Source organism: Trachurus trachurus, assembly GCF_905171665.1.
Source record: "Trachurus trachurus genome assembly, chromosome: 15".
NCBI lineage: Eukaryota > Metazoa > Chordata > Actinopteri > Carangiformes > Carangidae > Trachurus > Trachurus trachurus.
In genome coordinates, this window is record NC_139906.1 from 2,227,017 (window position 1) to 2,250,109 (window position 23,093).

General features: G+C 40.8%; 2 protein-coding genes across 2 annotated transcripts in view; both read right to left on the minus strand.

The window, feature by feature from the left end:
* LOC310997934 (uncharacterized protein) overlaps window positions 1–23,093 on the minus strand; it is a 266,892-nt gene that overhangs the window by 82,354 nt on the left and 161,445 nt on the right. The window lies entirely within an intron of this gene.
* Window positions 1,254–22,524, minus strand: sult6b1 (sulfotransferase family, cytosolic, 6b, member 1; the record flags this gene model as incomplete). The annotated part of the gene is made up of 7 exons (XM_083987792.1): window positions 1,254–1,381; window positions 2,582–2,738; window positions 4,219–4,313; window positions 9,350–9,473; window positions 10,996–11,085; window positions 11,781–11,893; window positions 22,356–22,524. 7 exons carry the CDS (start codon window positions 22,522–22,524, stop codon window positions 1,254–1,256), a joined length of 876 nt encoding a protein of 291 aa, XP_083843918.1.

A 23,093-nucleotide genomic window follows, 5' to 3' on the forward strand; every position in this document is an offset into this window, starting at 1 on the left:
ATAAAACAACCTGATACGTAACATTCATGCGCTGGTGGAAAAAATCGGACACCTGAGACTTGAGCTGCTGATTGAAGCTGAGTGACTGAAAACTACATGTGCTTTAAGTAAAAAAAAACTTCCACCACCTCGGTTTAATGCAACAGGAGTTACATGAGTTTGGTTTTTATGTTGGATTACTGTCATTTTCCTGATGCCACCACACGGGGGCGCCAACGTTTAAACCTGTGGCGTTTGTGAGGTGCGTTTGAGTCAATCAGGATTTTTCTTTTTTCTTTTTTTTATCCACTTTAAATGTTCAGGTGATAAAATAAGTAAAAACTGCGACGTCTTGTTTTGTTTAACAGTCACTGATATTTAACTCGTTTGACATTCAGCTTCTTGTGAGGTTTGATTAAGGAACAGTTTGACATTTTGAGGGAAAAACACCATGCAGGCTCTAGTGTTTCTGCTGTAAATTTGAAGCTTGAGATCGTATTTTTGTCTTGTCCACACAGGAAGGAAGGAAGGAAGGAAGGAAGGAAGGAAGGAAGGAAGGAAGGAAGGAAGGAAGGAGAAGACGTAGCACTGACTTCCCAAAATGTTAAACTATTCCTTTATTAAAGGGACAACGAGGAGTTTCTATTTGGTTATAAAAAAGTCTCACGTTAATGTGGATGAATCTACGTTACCACTTGTTAATGGTCCATTTTAGATAAATCTATGGTTTTGTCTCTATGGTTATTTTGTTATTATTAGTGGTGGTGGAAATGCTGGGCGAGCCGACCAGCGTTTCTTTACTTTCGGTTTCGTGGCGAGTCATGAGAATAACGCCGCTGAATCGCCGTTTATGGTGGGAACTACGACGGTATGTGATCGTCTTCCAACCTCTGACTTTAATTCTTGATGAATTAAAACATGAGTCTGTCTTGCGCCGGTCAAAGAATTTCACGGTGCGGAGGCTCATAAATGTAGTGTGAAAACACTTCGCTTTTCCAAAACTCCTCGTTGTCCCTTTAATGACGTTCACAGGCTGGAGTTGAAAAGTTAAAAACATAATGCACTTTTTTCCCTTCTCGCTCCCTCTTCCCTTCGTCTTTGAACCTCTCACCTTGTGACTTTTAGCCCTGAGCTGAGTCTGACAGGCAGCACCTCCTCCTCCTGTCGCCGTCTGCGCAGCCTCCTCCTCGCCCAAAGTCTGAAAAGTCCTCCTACACTCTTTTTCTTCCTCCTCCTCCTCCTCCTCCTCCTCCTCCTCCTCCTCCTCCTGTTTGCTACTGGCAGTGCAGCTGGTAGTTGAGTTTCTCTCCCAGTCTGGTTCCTGCCAGGTGTTTGTCGAAGGCCTCGTCCATCTCTCGGCTCTGCTCCGGTGTGAAGTGGTTCTTCCAGTCCCCGACCTCACCTGCCGTCCAGGTACAAGACAGTTAAAGGGATAGTTCAACATTTTTCCTCTCACCATAATGCCTATTAGACATAGCTAGTGTTGTCACGATACAAACATTTTGGTATCGATACCGGTACCAACATGTATTTCAATACTTTTCCAAATAAAAAGAAAAAATGTCATTTTTGACTTTATTTTAAAGCAGAAGTAAGCGATCCGGTGGTTTTGGCTAACTTCCTGTCAGTAGGATACAAGGAAAGTTTTCTCCTCGGCTTACAGCAGAGCAGAGTGACTGACAGACCCGTGTTTCAGACCAAACACTCTATGTAAGTGATTGCTGTCGGAAGATATAACTATTTAAGACTTATATTAACACAAATATTCCGCTTACTTCTGCTTTAATAGAAAATCTTAGAATAATATAACATATATACATCAGTAAATAATCAGTGAACAATCACTGCTGCTGCAGGCAGTTGAAATTTCCATCGATATTAATTTCTGAACTCTTCCTAACTTAAAACATTAGTGTTCTGTTGTTTAAAAATGAATATCAATTTGTTTTCTTTGCATTATTTGAGGTTTGAAAACACTGCATCTTTTTCATTTTTTATTTTGACCAGTTGTAATTTTTGGGAGAAATTGTTATCAGTAGTTTATAGAATGAAACAAGTTGTTGGACAATTGTTAAGATGGGGGCAGGGGGAGGGGCAAATTTGGGGGTTTATTCTTATAGTTTTTAACTTTTGTAATTCTAGTAATATTTAATTTGTAATTCATCTTTTTCTCCTATTTTAAGTTGTTGTATTGTATTATTCTGCTATATTCTTTACCTTTGTACACTGGAGCGCTGTGACTTTTTCTGTGACTAATTCCCGCAAGGGATTAATAAAGTATATTCTATTCTGTTCTATTCTATTCTACAAGTTGTGACCTGCACATTCACCAGTTTGATGAGGGACAGCGGACCTGCACCGTTCACCTCCATTGTGTTCACTGAGCAGCTCATGTCTCTGCCCCGCCGATCTCAAAACAACATGCACCGATAATTAAAGGTGATGAACCTACTGCTATGACTAGGGGTTATGGTGAGAGGAGGAGCTGACTAAATGTTGAACTGTCCCTTTAACCACTGAAGCTCACATTACTAAAAACAATCAAACACTGAACCCAAGATGTTTTTTTTTTTGTAAAACTGATTGAGAGACTCTGGGGAACCTTTTCTGAAGATGACGTTGCCCATGTTGCCGTGGGAGTTGGCCGAGCTCTCCTTCATGGCGGTGAAGGTGCTCTCTCCTGCGATCCGCTGCACCTGAGCCTCCGTCAGGCTGAAACCAAAGAAGCTGGAGATCTGTCGGACGCCCTCGCTCAGGTCCTGAGAGGAAACAGGAGACAGGAGACACAACCGGAAAGAAATGAACTGAGATCCACCAACCAACCAAAGAAACACCACCCTATTAGCTTTGAAATTTGTTCTGAGGTAGGCTACTGTTGAAGAGGAACTCTGCAGGATTTTCACCTTAACTCTGCTACATTTTTAGGTAACCCTTTAATTTACAGGCCACAAATTACGTGATAATGTCAAGAAATAACGAGTGTGTCATAATGTCTGGAAATAGCCTAGAAATAACGCTAAATTTTATAGTAATATAGATAAATATAGCCAAGAAATAACGATTGATTGTGCAGAGATAGCCCAGAGAAGAATGCAAAGCATCTCTTGGCTGAAAACCAAGCTGAAAATAAGTTTTTAAAAGAAATTCTAGAAAAAAAGTGGTAAGAATTCTTAAAAAAAAAAAAAAAAAAAAGTAAAATATTTTCTCAAATTTCTCAAAAAAGTGGTAAATTTTTCAAAAAGTTAAAAGAAAAATCCTAGAAGAAACTGGTAAAATTTCTCCCCAAAAATGTTAAAGAAAAATCTAGAAAAAGTGGTTACATTTCTAAAAAAAAAAAAGTGGTAAAATTTACACATGGTAACATGGTAGATGATCAACAACGTTATCCACCGCTGCATGGATTGATTTCTCACCAGCTTCGTTGGAAAAACAAATGCACATGGAGGAGAGGAGGGTTAGAGACACAGAGGAGGAGAATTCAGGTTTAAAATCCACATTAACAAGCTGCGACTTGATTTTCTATTTCAGAAATGAATCTTGTTTCCTTTATTTATTTCTGAGCAGCAGCAGAACTGTTGCAGCAGTTCTTCTCTGTGGTGGATTACAGGGATTTTATTTACAGGTGTCTCCTCCTGTTGCAGGGGATCAGGGCGCATTAAGGTTCATCACTGCGGATCGTCGTGGTAACAGGCAGCGCGGAGGGATCAGCTGTAATTCCTACTGATTTATGAAGCTATTTCACAGGAATGTCGGCGGCTGCAGGGGAGTGAGCAGGATCTGCTTTGTGTTACTGTGACTGTGGCTCACATTCTGCACTGGGCTTCAAGTCCACCCCATAAATACAGCAGACTCCACCGGCTTTACATTTCTTAGTTTTCCTTCTTGTTTTATGTATTTTTCACGCTGTCATTGTCTTCCTCTTATTGCTGTTTGATTTTAGTTGCGTCGTTGTTTGTCTGACTCTCAATGTGTCTTCTGAGGTTTTACAGAAACAACTAAAATCTGTTAAAACACTGATGGATAGTTTGCAAATGGTCGACAGAAATTTTACGAAGTTAAAGTATGAATTAATCATATTATACAGGTGATGAGTTAAGATAGGACTTTAATCATCGCTCAAAAGCATCAGAGAGTCAGAAAAGTGTGCAGAAAAACATGTATTTGTATATTTAAGTGACTTTAACTTATAAATATAAGAGTATTGCTCCGTGTAACTTGACAAATAAACATGATATTGACCTGTTTCAGCTCCTCATAGGTGACGATCATCACGTTGGGGTCGTCCATCTTCTTCTCCCAGGCCAGGGCGTGGTCGAAGTACGACCCCCAAGGAACTACACACACACACACACACAGTAATAAAGAAGATTATTTGACCTACATTTTGGTTTAAAAGTGAAACTCATCAAACGTCAGTAACTGTTTAGAAGCTGCTTCAACAAACTGGTGAGACTGCGAGTGTTGAAACCTCTTCACAGTTTATGTTAAAGTGGTGCAGAGGTAAAAGTAGAGATATCAAGAAGTTGTAAAATCCATTTAAATTGGGTCAAAATGCACACACACACACACACACACACACACACACACACACACACACACACACACACACACACACACACACACACACACACACACACACACACACACACACACGCTAGTGGGTAATTGAGGCAGTAAAGTGATAGTGAACCAGTTTACAGCTGTGATCTCTGTACAGTGCTGGTGGTTTACAGTCACTGAGCTGCTCTGTAATCTTTGTACTGTCCCACTTCTTCACACTGTGACTTATTGTACTTGGGTACGGAAGCGTATTGCATTCATTTGAATTGCAAAAAAGAAATTTGGGGGGGGTTTTCGTGGTAATTTTTTTCTGAGATTTCAAAATCCCACGAGAAGCTCCCGCCTGCAAGTAGCCTAACATAAGGACTGATTTCAAAATAAAGGTGCTAAATCGGACTATGTCCTGAGTAACTCTCTCTGAGGTGGTGTTCTGTAATAACAGGTAGTTTTCCTTTCAATATGAATCTGAATTTACTGGGAACACAGTGAAAATAAGAAAAATGAGTGGGGTTTTCCTTTAAAAATCTACAATGCCGCTGATAGCTCCACTGTACTATTTATCGTGGAGCGTATCCATGGATATAGCTCATGGATCTAAGATAATAGATCCGTGATGAAGTAGAGGCCTGACTGCAGCGGTTAAACGTTGCAGGTAACTTCTTACGAGATTTTGAAATCTTGTTAAGTCTGCAAAAAAATTACTTCAAAAAACAGGAGGAAAAAAATTTGTCAGAAAAACAGAAAAAAATATTCAAAAAAAACAAACAAAAAATAAATTACTCAGAAAAACAAGAGGTTTTTTTTTTCAAGTGAATGCAATACACTTCCGTGTGAGGGAACTATTAAATTTTCATTTAAATTCATTGTAGTTTCATTATTTGCAAAGTCAATGTCTATGATGTCTGAATACTACTCGTCATCAGTCCTCACCAGACCTGTCAACTCTCTCGTCCCTTCCGCTTTTTAAATAATCCGTCCCGCTGTCTTCCCGTTCACATATTTTTCCGTAAATCTCCCGTATTTCCCCTCCGGCCCAGCAGGTGGCAGCAGTACTACGTCTGGCGTGAATAATACAACATCGAATTCCACAAACTTTTGCGCTACTGTATACACGGAGATCCCCCCCCCCCCAAAAAAAACCGCTTGTCTAAATGAATTAATCAAATTATACAGGTGATAAGTTAAAGGGATAGTTCAACATTTTGGCCCACTGCCATAATCCCTATAGCTTTAGGAGTAGGTTTGTTACGTTTAATTGACGGTGCAAGCTATTTTTAGAATAACTTGCACCATTCACTTTTGAATGGTCCAAAACACACACTATGAAACATCCAGATACCTCCATACTGCTCGTCTGTACTGACCCAAGTCTCCTGAAGCCAAGACATGGAAAAGTTGTTCTGAAAAAATTAATGTGATCTCTGTTTTTGTCCTTGTTGTAGCAGTAGCTCCAAGGGGGGAGTTGTGGGTTCTACAAGTGAAGATCACTTCCGCGTTCGCCTAAACGCGGAATAAAGAGTGTTTTGCGTTTTCTGTCCAGATCGTTTCTGTGTGAACATGGCCCCATAACGGATGGATCGGAGCGGTGCATCCTCCTAGAACCACCAAACGAAGGCTGTATTCGTCAGCTTTTGTTTGGAGGAGCCTTTGAAAGTGGGACAGGCCTTGTTGTAGCAACGATGTGACGTAATCGGCCTTTAAACGCTGCCTCTAAAGGCTGCGGCCGCTGGATTGGGACACAGTTATTATGTTGTTTAAATCCTAAATAATCTCATGTCACGCAGGTTTCGATAATAACTCATAGTTTTCTTAAGAAGCAGGATTTGTTGGTTTTTCTTTGAACGTCTCCACCCTGAGTCCACACCGCGTTTGTCCCCCCGTGAACCGGTCGGAGCTCCAGTCAAACTGTGACTGTACAAAACAAACAGAGGAGCTGCTGTGTGATCATAACGGGTCGGCGAGGCGAGGCGAGGCCGTCGACCCCACACGACCCCACAGCAGCCCACACTGCAAAAACTCTAAATCTTACCAAGAATATTTGTCTTATTTCTCGCAAAAATGTCTAATTTCTAGTCAAAACTAAACTCTTTTCACTTAAAATGAGACTCATCACCTAAAAATTAACTTGTTTTAAGATCATTTTCACTTGTTTCAAACTAATTTTCACTTGAAATAAGTAGAAAAATCTGCCAGTTTTTCTTTCTTATTACAAGCACAAAAACCTGCTTTCACTGGCAGATTTTTCTACTTATTTCAAGTGAAAATTAGTTTGAAACAAGTGAAAATTATCTGAAAACAAGTTCATTTTTAGGTGATGTGTCTTATTTTAAGTGGAAAGAGATTAGTTTTGACTAGATATGAGACAAATATTCTTGGAAAGATTTTGAGTTTTTGCAGTGCACGTCTCCACACTGGTTTAGTAGGTATAGATTTCAAATTAAAAGCCTTAAACAAAACCCCCCAAAATGTGCCTCATGTGGCATCCAAACCAATCCGCCGCTGAAAATAGTCCCTGCTACAGTACAAATCCACCGTTCCCTCCTGTTTGTCTCTTTAAGCAGCTGTTTCTGGACGTTTCGCAACAGAATCTATATATTTATGATGTTTTTCAGATTTACATCTTGGTGTGGAACCAGTGGGCTCAGGGCCACGGGGTCTGTAGATACTGACGAGGACTCACACACATCTGCTTTTGCAATTTTTCATGGGATTCACTGGCAAGAAGAAGAAGAAGAAACGATTGTGTAATAATCACGGTTCATGAAAGGACGTCCTTCACCTCATTCAGTCTCAGTTTCAAGGACCCGAGGACAGAAATTAGGCTAATCATTCTAGGAAAAATCTTCCACTCACACAACCCAAAGGCCGGATCCTCTAATTTAAAGGTATTCAGAAAAGAAAATTGATTTTGAGCTCCTTAACATTAGTGTATCATTCATCTATCAGACGATGTAGTCAAACTTTGTGCAAAATTCTATTTTTGAGTAAATCTGTGGTGAAAGTGTGGTGTTTTTTTTCCACATTGGATAATGCAGGCGCACAAACATATGCGTCATGTTGCTCAGGATTCATCAGCCAATGATATTGATCCGTCATTCGTCAATCAAACGTCTGAGAAAAGCGAGGAGACTCGTCCACCACAACCGACACAAACTCTCCTCCGTCCCTACTCCACTCTCCTCCTCCAGATACCTCTCCGATTTGTCCCTGTTAAAAGGGTTTTCCATGGAGTTTTTCCTCAGTGGATGTGAGGGTCTAAGGACAGAGGATGTTGTTGTGATGCCATGTAAAGCCCTTTGAGACAAACTGTTTGTAAAAACGGGCTGTAGCCTAATTGCCTTGCCTTGCCTGTGCTCCATCACTTAGCCTCGCTAGCTAAGTTAGCAAGCTATAATGTAGCAAGTCTACAAGCTAACAGTTAGCTATGTTAGCTAAACACACTTACACACACACACATACACACACTGAGCTTGGTCCCGCCCCAAACATTGAATATCCCGCCTGCTCGATAACGACCAATCAAATTTGTTCTCCTTACTCGGGTAAACTTGTGCGTAAACTCGTGGAATCTCGTGGAAGGAGGCGCGACAAACTCTGAACACCTTTAATAAAATATCATGTTTAGAGATTTTTCATCTGGATCAACACGAACATGAAGCTCCCACTAGGGATGTACCTGAACCCAAATACGTTATTCAGAAGTAGAAATAATTTGCTTTGATCCAGAATAGTTTCTTCTCATTATTCGGGAGAAAGAAACGTTTGGATGTGTGTTTTGAGTCGACTACAAGAGATTAAAACAAAACGAAACAAATAAACATGTTGGTGCATGTTTTGAGCCAATCACATCCATGCACATGACGCTGCCACATTTATCGCAGAGGAACTCTGGTTCACACTCCAACACAGTAGGTGGCGCTAATGCACCTTAACGGGAAAAGAAGCGGCTATAAAACGGTAGATAGCCTACATTATTTTGAGTGTCACAACGACTCGTTTCACTACCAGAATTTGATCCATTCAGTCCGATTACGTTTGGAAAGTCTAGAAGAGCCGCACGATTAAATTATTTTATTCCCGTTCTAGTTAGCCGAGAGCTAAAGCGGAAGTTAGCCAGCTAGCTCCGCGGAAGTCTCTAGTGCGCCTACTTCCTGTTTCATCCTTAATACGAATAATGATATATATTTTTTTAAAGCCTGTGTAGTGTATTTTCTACCTCCTAATATGTTATGTAATTTATCCTGAGGGTTACTTTTGTGTTTAGTATATAATCAACCTCAGGTGTGTTCTTTGTTTGCCTGAAAGTAAATGACTGTTATAATATAAACCAAGGTGTTGTTTAGACTTCATACTATATGTTTACGTTAGGTCACTTTTTCTGGACACCTGTATTTGGTTTGCTTCACCCATGTTTAAGTTAGCCTAAAGGTTAACTGCTTAGTCAGGATGTCAAATACCAGAGGCTAATTTGGACAGGTTAGTTATTGTTTTAGTTTATGACCATCCTGGTCACTTACATCCTTTTGTTTATAGAGGTGGAGTTTTAGAAACATATAAGGTCTGGGCTTTTTGGCCAAGACTCAGAGGTCTCAAATTTGGTTCCGGAGGCTTCTCGAAGATTCGGCTGTTTGACACTGTATCTCTTTTGTAATAAACCATTTTTACCATCTACAAAGAAGACGTGTCAGAGTGGTCATCTTTTCATCAGCATCGACATCGAAATATACCACACCTGAATCTGAACTTGAATACAAATAGCTCCCAGTGATTATAATAATCAGCGTCCACTGTGTGTTGTGTGTTTGTTTACCATCTCCGCTGACAAAGTGGGAGTAGAAGGTTTCCCAGGACTGGACCGGGAGGACCGGGTTGTTGTTGGAGAAGTGGTAGAAGGAAACCAGAGTGTCTTTAGGGTTCCTGAAGATCACCAGCATCTACAGTACGGGACATGATATAACATGATATAACATATCATGTAACACGTGAAACACATGGATCACATTCACATTTTAGGAAAAATCATAAAAAAATTGAATATTGGACACATTTAAAAAACCATAAGAACAAAGGTGTAACAGTACGATGGAGTGTTAGCGCCACATTGAGAAAAAAATTAAAGGGACACAGAGGAGTTTGCTTTTGGTTCTAAAAGAGTCTCATATTAATGTGGATGAATCTACGTTACCACTTGTTAATGGCTCCATTTTAGATAAATATATGGTTTTGTCTTTATAGTTATTTTGATATTATTATTAGTAGTTGATTCGTCCAGCATTTCCTGGTTCCGGTTTCCTGGATGCTGCCCGGCAGGTCATGGGAATAACGCCCCCGGATCGCTAGTTGGCATCGTTTATGGTCGGAACTACGACGGTATCTGATCGTCTTCCAACCTCCGACTTTCATTTGTGATTAATGAAAACATTCTTGGTAAATGTTTTGGCTTTCGTCCGTCTTGCACCGGTCCAAGAATTTCACAGTGCGCGCGGAGGCTCATGGGAAATGTAGTGAGAAAACACTTTGCTTTCCAAAACTCCTCGTTGTCCCTTTGAATAAAATTTGATAAAATCATAGTTCTATGACAGAAAGAAAAGGAAATTGCTACTTTATTCTCGAATTTTTTCTCAATGTGGCCTTGATACTCCGTCGTATAAGAGAAAGAAGTAGTCCATGGAAATATAATAAAATCCAAATATAATCTGTGGCCGTCATTGGTGTCAGCCAATCAGAAGAGAGAAGGAGGCTTTGAGTCTCTCTTCTGATTGGCTGACTGTTTTCTGAGTCATCCAATAAAAACAGAGCAGATTTCAGAATAAAACACTCAGAGAAACCAAATCCTGCAAAGTTGTTGTTGGATGGATGGTGTCGTCCAGGTGGTGAGGGGGCGGGGCTTAGTTGTGACATCACAAAGTGACAGGAAGTCCTGACGGCTGGTTTTAAGGCTCAGTTTCTGAATACAGGCTGTGTGCATTTCTCTGTGGACTGAGGCTTTGATACTTTCACAGTATTAATATAGAACCTAGAGCTGCTTTATAATCACACTACACATGGACATCTACCTTTATACTGTATGGAGCTTTAATACAAACATCTACCTTTATACTGTATGGAGCTTTAACACAAACATCTACCTTTATACTGTATGGAGCTTTAACACAAACATCTACCTTTATACTGTATGGAGCTTTAATACAAACATCTACCTTTATACTGTATGGAGCTTTAATACAAACATCTACCTTTATACTGTATGGAGCTTTAACACAAACATCTACCTTTATTTTGAAGGAGCTTTAACACAAACATCTACCTTTATTTTGAAGGAGCTTTAACACAAACATCTACCTTTATACTGTATGGAGCTTTAATATCTATATATAGGGTTAGGGTTATATTATATATAATAATCAGTTTCTGAATACAGGCTGTGTTATACAGTAGTAACATATTTGATGGTACCTTAGTTTTCTTAGTGTAGAAGGAGGAGGGGATGTTGTCGGGGTGCAGGTGAGTCCCCAGAAACCTCGGAGACGGAGTTTCTTCCACCACCTGAGGAGGAAAAGGAGGCTTTAAAAAAGTAGAAAACGGAAGAGTTTAAACTTCTCTTTGTGTCTGTGTTTGTGTTTCTTGTTTTGTGGCTCAGACTGAACTGGTTTTACTGGTGTGAGTCGTTCTGGAGGTTAACCCTCTGTCCACAGCTCATGTTGCAGCAGAGACAGACACAGACATCTGATCGTTCACCCATCGATCGGGACATTGTCAGTTTATCTGGGTGACGTGTGTAATAAAATATCCGCACAGTGCACAGCTCAATAAGTGCTGTGTGTGTGTGAGAGATCACACATGTGCGGAACAAGCAGCCTGTGACCAGACAACCTTTAATCTCGAGATTGTACTGATGAATTCTTGATGTTTTTAAGTGTTTTGAGCCTCAAATCTAAAGACACAGACACACAAAGATACAGGAACACAAACACAGAGACAAAAGCAGCAACAACAACAAAACAGAGACACAAAACCTGGATCTAAAACACTTAATCTAAACAATAATCTAAATAAGAAGCTGCAGGTTCACCCACAGGTTTCAGCTCTTTGTTGTCGAACAAACACAGACAGACTTTATCTCTGTCTGACACACGCATGCACGCACAAACACACACACACACACACACACACACACACACACACACACACACACACACACACACACACACACACACACACACACACACACACACACACACCTTTAAGGCCTCTGGTCCATAGAACTCGATCAGCGGCGGCATCCTGGACTCGGTTTTCACCCCCGTGGACTCAGCAATGACCTTCCTCAATACTCCCACCATCCAGTTAAAACCTGCACACACACACACACACACACACATTATAACATTATATTTCCAATACAACTCACGCCTTTAAAGGGATAGTTCAACATTTTTGGCAAATTGGCCCATTGCTATAATCCCTATAGTCATAGCAGTAGGTTTGTTACCTTTAATTGTCGGTGCAAGCTGTTTTTAGAACGGCGGAGCAGAGCCGTGAGCTGCTCAGAGCTACGCTACGGAGGCTCATTATGGGATTTCTTGGTTTCCCTCATCAAACTCATCAAATACACAATCCAACAACACAAAAACAAGAGGTAAATTCATACAAAACCGCTGATGCACGTTGCCTTCAGGGACAGTTTTTCATCAACAGTCTCTGCATTTACCTCTACAACAACTCTGTCTGGTAACGTTGTGTTATTATCTCATAGCGTGGTGAATGTGCAGCTCACAACTTGTCCACCAGAGCGTTGTGGAGTTGTTGGATTGTGTATTTGATGAGTTTGATGAGGGAAACCAAGAAATCCCATAATGAGCCTCCGTAGCGTAGCTCTGAGCAGCTCACGGCTCTGCTCCGCCGTTCTAAAAATAGCTTGCACCGACAATTAAAGGTAACGAACCTACTGCACATTGAAGGTCCCTGACTATTCCACTAGTTTGTTCTTCCACTCTTAGCGAACTCTTTTCACTGTTCTTCTTCTACTTGGGTAAATGCTCGTGGTCGAACCAACAGCTGCAGCACATGACGTTAACATGTTCCAGCTGTTTCCATGAATGTGTATTTGCATACAGGGGCCACTGCTGGCTGGAGAGTCCATGATTACAGTCATTTGATTTGATGGATTTGTTTCTGAGTGCAGGTGTGTTGTGTTGTGCAGCATCAGGCCCTGCAGGCTGCTGCTTGGGGTGGGGTAGTTTAGCGTTTACACGGTAGGAACTAGTGTCTGATTGTCACGAAACCTGACCTCAGACCTGTCAAACTCAACCACAACTATCTTGTTTCTTTGTTTCTTCCTTCACACGCACTCGCATGTTACAGCGAGGGCAGGTGGAGCTGCTCCCTGTGGCGATTGCGACTACAGTATGTGATCTAAAAGCGGCATCAGCACTGCAAAAATTCAAAATCTTACCAAGAATATTTGTCTTATTTCTAGTCAAAATGTCATTTCTAGTCAAAATAAATTATACTTAAAATAAGACTCATCACATTAAAAAGTAGCTTGTTTTTAGACACTTTTTACTTCTTTCAAGCAGATTTTCCATTTAAAATATGTAGAAAAATCTGACAGCGGAGCAAGTTTTTCTTTCTTATTACAAGCATAAAAAACTTACTTTCACTGGCAGATTTTTCTACTTATTTCAATTGAAAATTAGTTTGAAACAAGTGAAAATGATCTAAAAACAAGTTAATTTTTAGGTGATGAGTCTTATTTTAAGTGGAAAGAGATTAGTTTTGACTAGAAATGAGACATTTTGACAAGAAATAAGACAAATATTGTTGGAGAGAGTTTGAGTTTTTGTAGCGAGGGAGTGGAGCGGCCCCCGAGCGCACACACAGAAAACCATGCAGCGATCGAGATGAAATATTACAGTACAGGGCCGTAAACAGCAGGAGGCCATAAATGTGAGAGTGTTGGGGTGAAGGTCGGGCCAGTCCTCCCCTATCGGCCTCGTATATCACCCACATGTCAAGAAGCCATTATCTGTGGCAGTCTGCCGTGTAAGGCCGATTTAACGGCCCGTATAACGTCAAAATGGGGCGTTCAGGGGCCTCCCATCGCCTCCACTGTAAAGCCTCACACCCATAGATAGATAAGTAGCTCTGTTATCCCCATGTGGGCTCAGGTCCAAATGGGCCCCTATATGCAATGGAGATGTGGGGGTGAGTGCGTAATCTAGCATTCCTCCCGAAAACGGTGATTAAAGCTCGTCTATCTGTCTTGGTGGTGTCTGTCGCCTCTCCGCCCGCGACTCGAGCTGCCGTGCAAAAGGTTTTTTTTTTTTTTTTAAAAAGTAAACACTTCCCTGAAAAGAAAACATGTCACATTCCTCAAATGCACTGCGGCGACAGCAGGAATGTCACGCTCCTCTTCCACCGAGACCAAACTGAGAGGAGAGCAGCGAGCGACCGACCGAGCTGCAGCCAGGAGGAGGAGGAGGAGGAGGATGATGCCGGGTATCAGTGAAGCTGCAGCACCGAGCGATGTCGGTCAGCTGATCAACTACTGGCTCTGCAACCAACACTTCAGGTTATAACGATTGTGTTGGAACGGCATTGTTGTAATTAAATCTAACATGTTTAATATATCTGATATTGATCCATACAGTATAAAGGTAGATGTTTAAAGCAGAAGTAAGCGATATTTTTGTGTTAATATAAGTCTTAAATAGTTATATCTTCCGACAGCAATCACTTCTATAGAGTGTTTGGTCTGAAACACGGGTCTGTCAGTCACTCTGCTCTGCTCTGAGCCGAGGAGAAAACTTTCCTTGTATCCTACAACCTTTATCCAATGAGGAGAGAGAACGGCATAAAGGGGCAGTCCTCTCTGTGTGTGCAGCCAAGGGATGCGCGTGAATGTGGTGACGTACAGATGTTACTGGTTCAAATTTGCGGACTTCACGCGTGGTCCACGCGAGACGGCACAAGACTCATGCATTTTTTTTCTTTGGCGAGACAAGAGGTTTTAATGAAAAGCCTCAATGTGCCAAAACAACCGCCAGGTGGCATCTGTGAGAACGGAGGACGACAGGCGGATGACTCAGTGATCTGTGCAGTAATCCACAGCTTAAACTCTAGGCTATTAAACTAGAACTAACTACTGTATACACTGCCTAAATCACAGAAACTATTGTAATATGATAAAGCCTGTCTTGCTTTATGACTTGATGATTATGTATCACATATCGCCGCGATTAGGAGTGGCGCTGTTCATGATACAGAATACAAGAGGATGAAAGGAGAACTAGCTGCAGACAGTAAATAATATAGTAGCCTAGTTTTTCAATGACAAAATGTAACGACGGCAGCTACAGTAGACTATAGCCCACGTCTCACTCTCTTTTTTCGGTCATCTGTCTCGTCATCTCCAAAATGTGTTTTTAAAATGAGCCAACTACAGTACTGTGCAGTAGTGCCGCAGATTTCTCACTCCGCACCTTGTTTGAGAGTGCAGCTGGATGATTTCTTGTGAATGAACGGGTCTGTGTCACTTTGGGGCTGGGCGATAAAACATAGGATAAATAACTTTCCCTCGATAGAAGACGCGGCCGATACAAAGTGACACCGTCAGCCATGCAGCCGGCCTGGACTTTTTATTTTTAATTATGGCAAGGCAAAGATGATAGCATCAACAAAACACGGCGTAACACACGCGGCTGTATGGGACAGGCTTTTATTTAATTCAGAACAAACCGCTTAGCAAAAATGGAAAATATAGTCTATAATAATTAATTGATCTGTTGTTTGGCCACTGTTTGAAAATAACCCGAATTATGAGCAAATAATCTGATCCAGAACAGCAGTCATAATCAGACTTCTTCTAAATAAACCTAAACATTAAATAACTGGGTCAGGTCGGACCATGGGGTTATTTTTTCTCTTCTTCTTCACAGGAGAAGAGGAGGTGCGCTGCGCTCACGGACGCGTTGATGTTATCTGATTTATCTGCTGCCTTGACTCTGCCCTTTATACATGTGCGTTCAGATTAACAATAAGACAAGCCATGGTTGAGTTTATTGAGTTTTAGCTGCTCAATCTCATTGTTTCAAAGAAAAGGGATTGATTTTTATAACGAAATGAAACGAAAACAATATTATATTGATACATTGTTGTAAAAAAAATCCAAAAGAAACGAAAATGAACTAAAGAAAATAACTTTCACACACACACATTAAAACAGTGCGATTGGTTGAAAGCTGATAATTAGCCATGTGCTTATAAGCTGATTGGCCGAAACCAAGAACAAAGCCGCGTGAATGGCCAATCGCCATGTGTTAACATTTCCATATTCCGCACATTCTGTGACAAACTGTAAACTGTTTTCTTGTCTGTAACAACATCTATTGCACGTCTGTCCGTCCTGGGTGAGGGATCCCTCCTCTGTTGCTCACCCTGAGGTTTCTCCTGTTTTTCCCTGTTAAAAGGGTTTCCATGGAGTTTTTCCTCAGTCGATGTGAGGGTCTAAGGACAGAGGATGTTGCTACGATGCCATGTGAAGCCCTTTGAGACAAACTGTTTGTAAAAACGGGCTATACAAATAAAATTGCCTTGCCTTGCCTTGCCTTAACGGCCGACATGTAAATCAGCTGTTTCGATGGGCGTTATATGAATAGAGATGTTAATGTGGTACTTTGCACATAGCCTCCTCTTCTCCTGTGAAGAAGAAGAGAAAAAATAACCCCATGGTCCGACCTGACCCAGTTATTTAATGTTTAGGTTTATTTAGAAGAAGTCTGATTATGACTGCTGTTCTGGATCAGATTATTTGCTCATAATTCGGGTTATTTTCAAACAGTGGCCAAACAACAGATCAATTAATTATTATAGACTATATTTTCCATTTTTGCTAAGCGGTTTGTTCTGAATTAAATAAAAGCCTGTCCCATACAGCCGCGTGTGTTACGCCGTGTTTTGTTGATGCTATCATCTTTGCCTTGCCATAATTAAAAATAAAAAGTCCAGGCCGGCTGCATGGCTGACGGTGTCACTTTGTATCGGCCGCGTCTTCTATCGAGGGAAAGTTATTTATCCTATGTTTTATCGCCCAGCCCCAAAGTGACACAGACCCGTTCATTCACAAGAAATCATCCAGCTGCACTCTCAAACAAGGTGCGGAGTGAGAAATCTGCGGCACTACTGCACAGTACTGTAGTTGGCTCATTTTAAAAACACATTTTGGAGATGACGAGACAGATGACCGAAAAAAGAGAGTGAGACGTGGGCTATAGTCTACTGTAGCTGCCGTCGTTACATTTTGTCATTGAAAAACTAGGCTACTATATTATTTACTGTCTGCAGCTAGTTCTCCTTTCATCCTCTTGTATTCTGTATCATGAACAGCGCCACTCCTAATCGCGGCTATCAGGCTGTCAGCATTGTCCCCAAAACGTCTGAGCAGTATTTAGTACGGTGCTGCCACCTAGAGGAAAACAGTTGTGGTGAAAAGTCACGCGATCACGCGATCCTGCAGTGCAGGAAAAACCCCGCAAATTTGAACCAGTAACATCTGTAGGTACGAGGGCGGGGACTGCTAACTCCATCTGCTGACAGGAAGTTAGACAAAACCACCGGATCGCTTACTTCTGCTTTAATGTTAAAGCTCCATACAGTATAAAGGTAGATGTCCATGTGTAGTGTGATTATAAAGCAGCTCTAGGTTCTACACTGCAAAAACTCAAAATCTTACCAAGAATATTTGTCTTATTTCTTGTCAAGACAAATCTCATTATACTTAAAATAAGACTCATCACATTAAAAAGCAGCTTGTTTTTAGACACTTTTTACTTCTTTCAAGCAGATTTTCACTTGAAATAAGTAGAAAAATCTGATAGTGGAGCAAGTTTTTCTTTCTTATTACAAACACAAAAAACTTGCTTTCACTGGCAGATTTTTCTACTTATTTCAAGTGAAAATTAGTTTGAAACAAGTGAAAATGATCTGAAAACAAGTTTATTTTTAGGTGATGAGTCTTATTTTTAGTGAAAAGAGTTTAGTTTTTTACTAGAAATTAGACATTTTGACAAGAAATAAGACAAATATTCTTGGAAATATTTTGAGTTTTTGCAGTGTAGCCTCAGTCCACAGAGAAATGCACACAGCCTGTATTCAGAAACTGAGCCTTAAAACCAGCCGTCAGGACTTCCTGTCACTTTGTGATGTCACAACTAAGCCCCTCACCACCTGGACCCACCATCCAACAACAACAACTTGCAGGATTTTTAGTTTCTCTGAGTGTTTTATTCTGAAATCTGCTCTCTATTTTTTTGTTTGGATCAGTCAGAAAACAGTCAGCCAATCAGAAGAGAGGCTCAATAATTTCAAAGTAAAACGGGAAGGAAGTCTTAAATATATAATCTATGTAAATCATGATAATTATAGTTGAGTCAATCACAGAGGAAGGAAAAGAGGAAAAAGGAAACAACTTCAATCATCACGGTTGTTAATCTCAGAGGTAACAAGTCATTGTCACGCAAACAGTGACTCTGCAACATTCCTGCTCGTCACAGAAACCTGCTGCGTGAAACTAAAACTTGTGGAACTTGTAAACGTCAGCGCAGGATGAAAAGGAGCTATGTGGTTAATATGTTATTATGGGTTGTTTGTTTCATCTGTGCACAATAAGATAAAGATCTGATAAAAACATTATTAAGTATTTCACAATAAAAGATAAGAGGTGTTCACCCTTTGATAATCATTTTGTGACTCAATTAGTCCTCCAGATATTAGACCGATCCCTGCCTTTATCGCAAACAATCCCTTTAGTGCAGTTTAGAGTCCTTGAATGCACTACAAAAGGTGAGTTTCTTAAAGGGATACTTCAACATTTCGGCAAATTGGCCCATTGCCATAACCCCTATAGTCATAGCAGTAGGTTCGTTAATTGTCGGTGCAAGCTGTTTTTAGAACGGCGGAGCAGAGCCGTGAGCTGCTCAGAGCTACGCTACGGAGGCTCATTATGGGATTTCTTGGTTTCCCTCATCAAACTCATCAAATACACAATCCAACAACTCCACAATGCTCTGGTGGACAAGTTGTGACCTGCACATTCACCACGCTATGAGATAATAACACAACGTTACCACACAGAGTTGTTTTAGAGGGAAATTCATGCAAAACCACTGATGTGCGTTGCCTTCAGGGACAGTTTTTCATCAACAGTCTCTGTATTTCCCTCTAAAACAACTCTGTCTGGTAACGTTGTGTTATTATCTCATAGCGTGGTGAATGTGCAGGTCACTATGACTATAGGGATTATCACAATGGGACAATTTGACTAAATGTTGAACTATCCCTTTAAAAGCAAAAAACCTAAAATGCGACTCAGCAGTGACTGTGGTTAAATGATCGCCGGTCTGAACTCTGGGGCCAGCTGTTGCAGTTGCAGTTGCAGATGTTTACAGATGTTTGTGGGCACCAGCGCTGATTGTGGAATGTGCAGCGGCTCATTTACTGCAGAGGCAAATTAGCAGCGAACACACAGGGAGGTTGTTTCCCTGTAATCACAACAGTGTGTGTGTGTGTGTGTGTGTGTGTCACTGTTATTTACTTTCTTCTGTGTTGTTGTGTCACACAGTGTTACGTAACCACAGCGACGCCCAGACAACCGTTCGTTCATCACAGACACAACTCAAGATGCTGAATCACGGTGATGTTCATGCTGCATCTAATCTGATGTCAAACAACAGGTTATCAATCCGCCCACAGCCGCCAGGTGAGCTGAGGTGAGGTGAGAGCTGTCAGGTGCAAGTGTGCAGCTAGCACGCACACAGCTTTCAGTTTTTAAAGGGATAGTTCACTCAAAATTGAAATTTCACTACTCACTACTCACCCTCATGTCGACTAAGGGCCGTCAAAGCATTTATGGCACAATGTCAAATCATCAAATTAATGTAGAATGAACACAAAGAAAAGTATATTTAAATTCAAAGAATATCTTAATGGCTTTTTGGATAAACTGATCACATGTTGGGGATCTAAACGGTTACTTTCTTGCATGAAAAAATAGTATTCAAACTTAATAAAATGATGTATTAACAGCACTACAGCGCCACATTTTTTAAATGCGTTAAAGGTTTAAAATTAACACGTTAACGTCGACAGCACTAGTTGTATTGTATCGTATCATGCGTTGTATCATACTGTATTGTATCATGATGTGTCACACCGTATCGTATCGTATCGTATCGTATTGTATCATATCGTATCGTATCGTATCGAATATATAAAGCTTAAACTGTCCAGACAAGATTGAAAACTCAGTTAATAATTTTACAGTGAAGCAGCAGATTTGTTGAGCTGCTGTTTTGCAAACGTTTGATTTTGTGACTGAATTTCAACAGTTGAATCAAAAATGAGGCAAAAAAAAAGTTGAAGTAGAAAGAAATGAATACAAGTTTTCATCCATTAAGGGAGAAGTTTGTTTTTCAAGGTTCTTATATGAACAGAATGAATGCCTTTAAGTTGATATGTAAACGTGACACAGCTGCCCACATCTGGTTCATATTTCCACTGTAGGTACAGTAGGTCGTTAAAAAGCTTCACTTTCACCACTGTTACAATCATTAACGTTAGGAGCGGCAGCAGCTTGGTCAAAGGGCAGCGTGTGGAGGACACAGCGGCCCCCGGGCACAAACAACCGAGGGGCCCCGTCCCATCACACCCGGCTCTGCTCCTCAGCTTCACCTTCACCTTCACCTCACCTCACCGGGGGGCCGCCAGCGTTTACATTTCCTCTTCTGTTTTCATAAACCCTCGCTTCAGATCCTTCACTTCCTGTCCTCATGGCGTGCGACAGTTAAGCCCCGCCCTGATTAGCTTCACCTGTCTCTCCTTATAGCATCCCCCTTTAATTTAATCTCTGCTGGTTTTCCCTATAACCTCATCTTTGTTGGATTTGTTCGCCTGCAAAACTCAAAATCTTACCAAGAATATTTGTCTTATTTCTAGTCAAAATGTAATTTCTAGTCAAAATAAATCTCATTTTACTTAAAATTAGACAAGTAGCTTGTTTTTAGACACTTTTTACTTCTTTCAAGCATATTTTCACTTGAAATAAGTAGAAAAATTTGACAGTGGGGCAAGTTTTTCTTTTTTTATTACATTTTTCTACTTATTTCAAGTGAAAATTTGTTTGAAACAAGTGCAAATGATCTAAAAACAAGTAGATTTTTAGGTGATGAGTCTTATTTTAAGTGGAAAGAGATTATAGTTTTGACTAGAAATTGCAGTGTATCTATTAAATCTACTTCCTGTTTCTGTTGTGGCTTCACTCAGAACCTGCACATCGACCGATTCAGTTTTTATTTCGCTCTTGTGCAAAAACGTTCCCGCTACAACTCAACTCAACTCACCTCTGACTGACAGCTGAACACAGAGTATATATATAGGAAACATCATCATCACAGGAAGCCTGAGGTGCAGGTTTCACTTTCCTAAAAGCCGGTTTGTCTCGACGCAGCAGCTTTCTCAACAAGTCGCACCAGGATGAACTTTTTGCTTTGTCATGTTTGTCAGCCAGGTGGTTGCATGCAAACACATCACATTCCTCTGGTAGGCTAAACACTTGTTCTTCTCACGTGAGGACGTTATCTCTCTACACCTTGAACGACATAGTTGTAAAATCACTGCCTGTACTGTAGATAAACAACTCTGTCATGACTGTCTCCTCCTCATTCATGAATTTCTATGAGCGGCTTTAATGTAAAGGGAAATAGCAGCTGCTGGACTGATTTTAGAGGATCCAGAGGGGAAAAGGAAAAACCTCTGTGATGTTGCTCCAAGAAAATATAAACCGAAGACCTGAAGCTGTGACCTGGGGGCCCCCGATGCATTCAATAAAACTATGCAGGGGTCAGACTGAGACTCATGCATTAAATTTTCTTCAACTTCAAACAACTTTAAAGGGACAACGAGGAGTTTTGGAAAAGCGAAGTGTTTTCACACTACATTTATGAGCCTCGAGTCCGCGCGCACCGTGAAATTCTTTGACCGGCGCAAAACGGACTCATGTTTTCATTCATCAAGAATTAAAGTCAGAGGTTGGAAGGCGATCACATACCGTCGTAGTTCCCACCATAAACAGAGATTCAGCGGTGTTATTCACTGCAAAAATTCAAAATCTTACCAAGAATATTTGTCTTATTTCTAGTCAAAATGTCATTTCTAGTCAAAATAAATCTACTTATACTTAGAATAAGACTCATCACATTAAAAAGTAGATTGTTTTTAGACACTTTTTACTTTTTTCAAGCAGATTTTCACTTACAATAAGTAGAAAAATCTGACAGTGGAGCAAGTTTTTCTTTCTTATTACAAGCACAAAAAACTTGCTTTCACTGGCAGATTTTTCTACTTATTTCAATTGAAAATTAGTTTGAAACAAGTGAAATGATCTAAAAACAAGTTCATTTATAGGTGATGAGTCTTATTTAAAGTGGAAAGAGTTTAGTTTTGACTAGAAATGAGACATTTTGACAAGAAATAAGACAAATATTCTTTGAGTTTTTGCAGCGTTCTCATGACTCGCCGCAAAACCGAAAGTAAGGAAACGTTGGTCGGCTCGAGCAGCATTTCCGCCACCACTAATAATAACAACAAAACGATATATTTATCGAAAATGGAGCCATTAACAAGTGTGGGTAACGTAGATTCATCCACATTAAAGTGAGACTTTTTTTTAATAACCAAATAGAAACTCCTCATTGTCCCTTTAAAATGAAATAAAACCATGCAAAAAAACAAAAAACATAGGCTATTTAAACACCACTCACCACATTTGGGGTAGGCCACCAGCATGACGTCATCCTCCCGGGCTGTGATGTCACCCAGAGCCTTCAGATGTTCCTCGGGACACATGATGCGCGGGTACAAGACGCCGTTGTAGCGGTACAGCTTCTCCTCGTCGCTCATCTCCTTCGCCATCTGCATCCGGGACTGCATGTTGGTGAGGAGCGCGTTGGAGTTCATCCTGAGGAATAATAATCTTCTTCTTTCTTCTGTGTAGCACTGTAGCTGCTGCAGAATGGGGAAAAACTCTGAAAAGCTTCTGTTCAGAGTGGATGATGAAGAAGAAGAGAGGTTTTTCTTTTCTTTTCTTTCTTTTTGTTTTGTTTTTTCTTAGAGAATAAAAAAGCAGAAATCACAGAGTCGATCTGATCTGCTGCTGCCCTACGAGCGAGCAAGCAGCACTGAGAGAGGGGGAGAGTGTGTATGTAGTAGTAAAGGGAGGAGGACCAGCACCAAGCACCTCCTCCTCTACACACACACACACACACACACACACACACACACACATGCACGCACACTTCCTGCATATGTGTGTGTGTGTGTGTGTGTGTGTGTGGAGGTGTGACTGATGGGAGATGCCTGTACAATGTTTGCCAGATGGGAGGTGCATGCTGCTGACAGACTGACTGCAGACACACACCACTTTCTATTTCACACACACACATGAACATGAACACGCATGCACACACACGTACACATACACACATGCACATTGTTCAGTT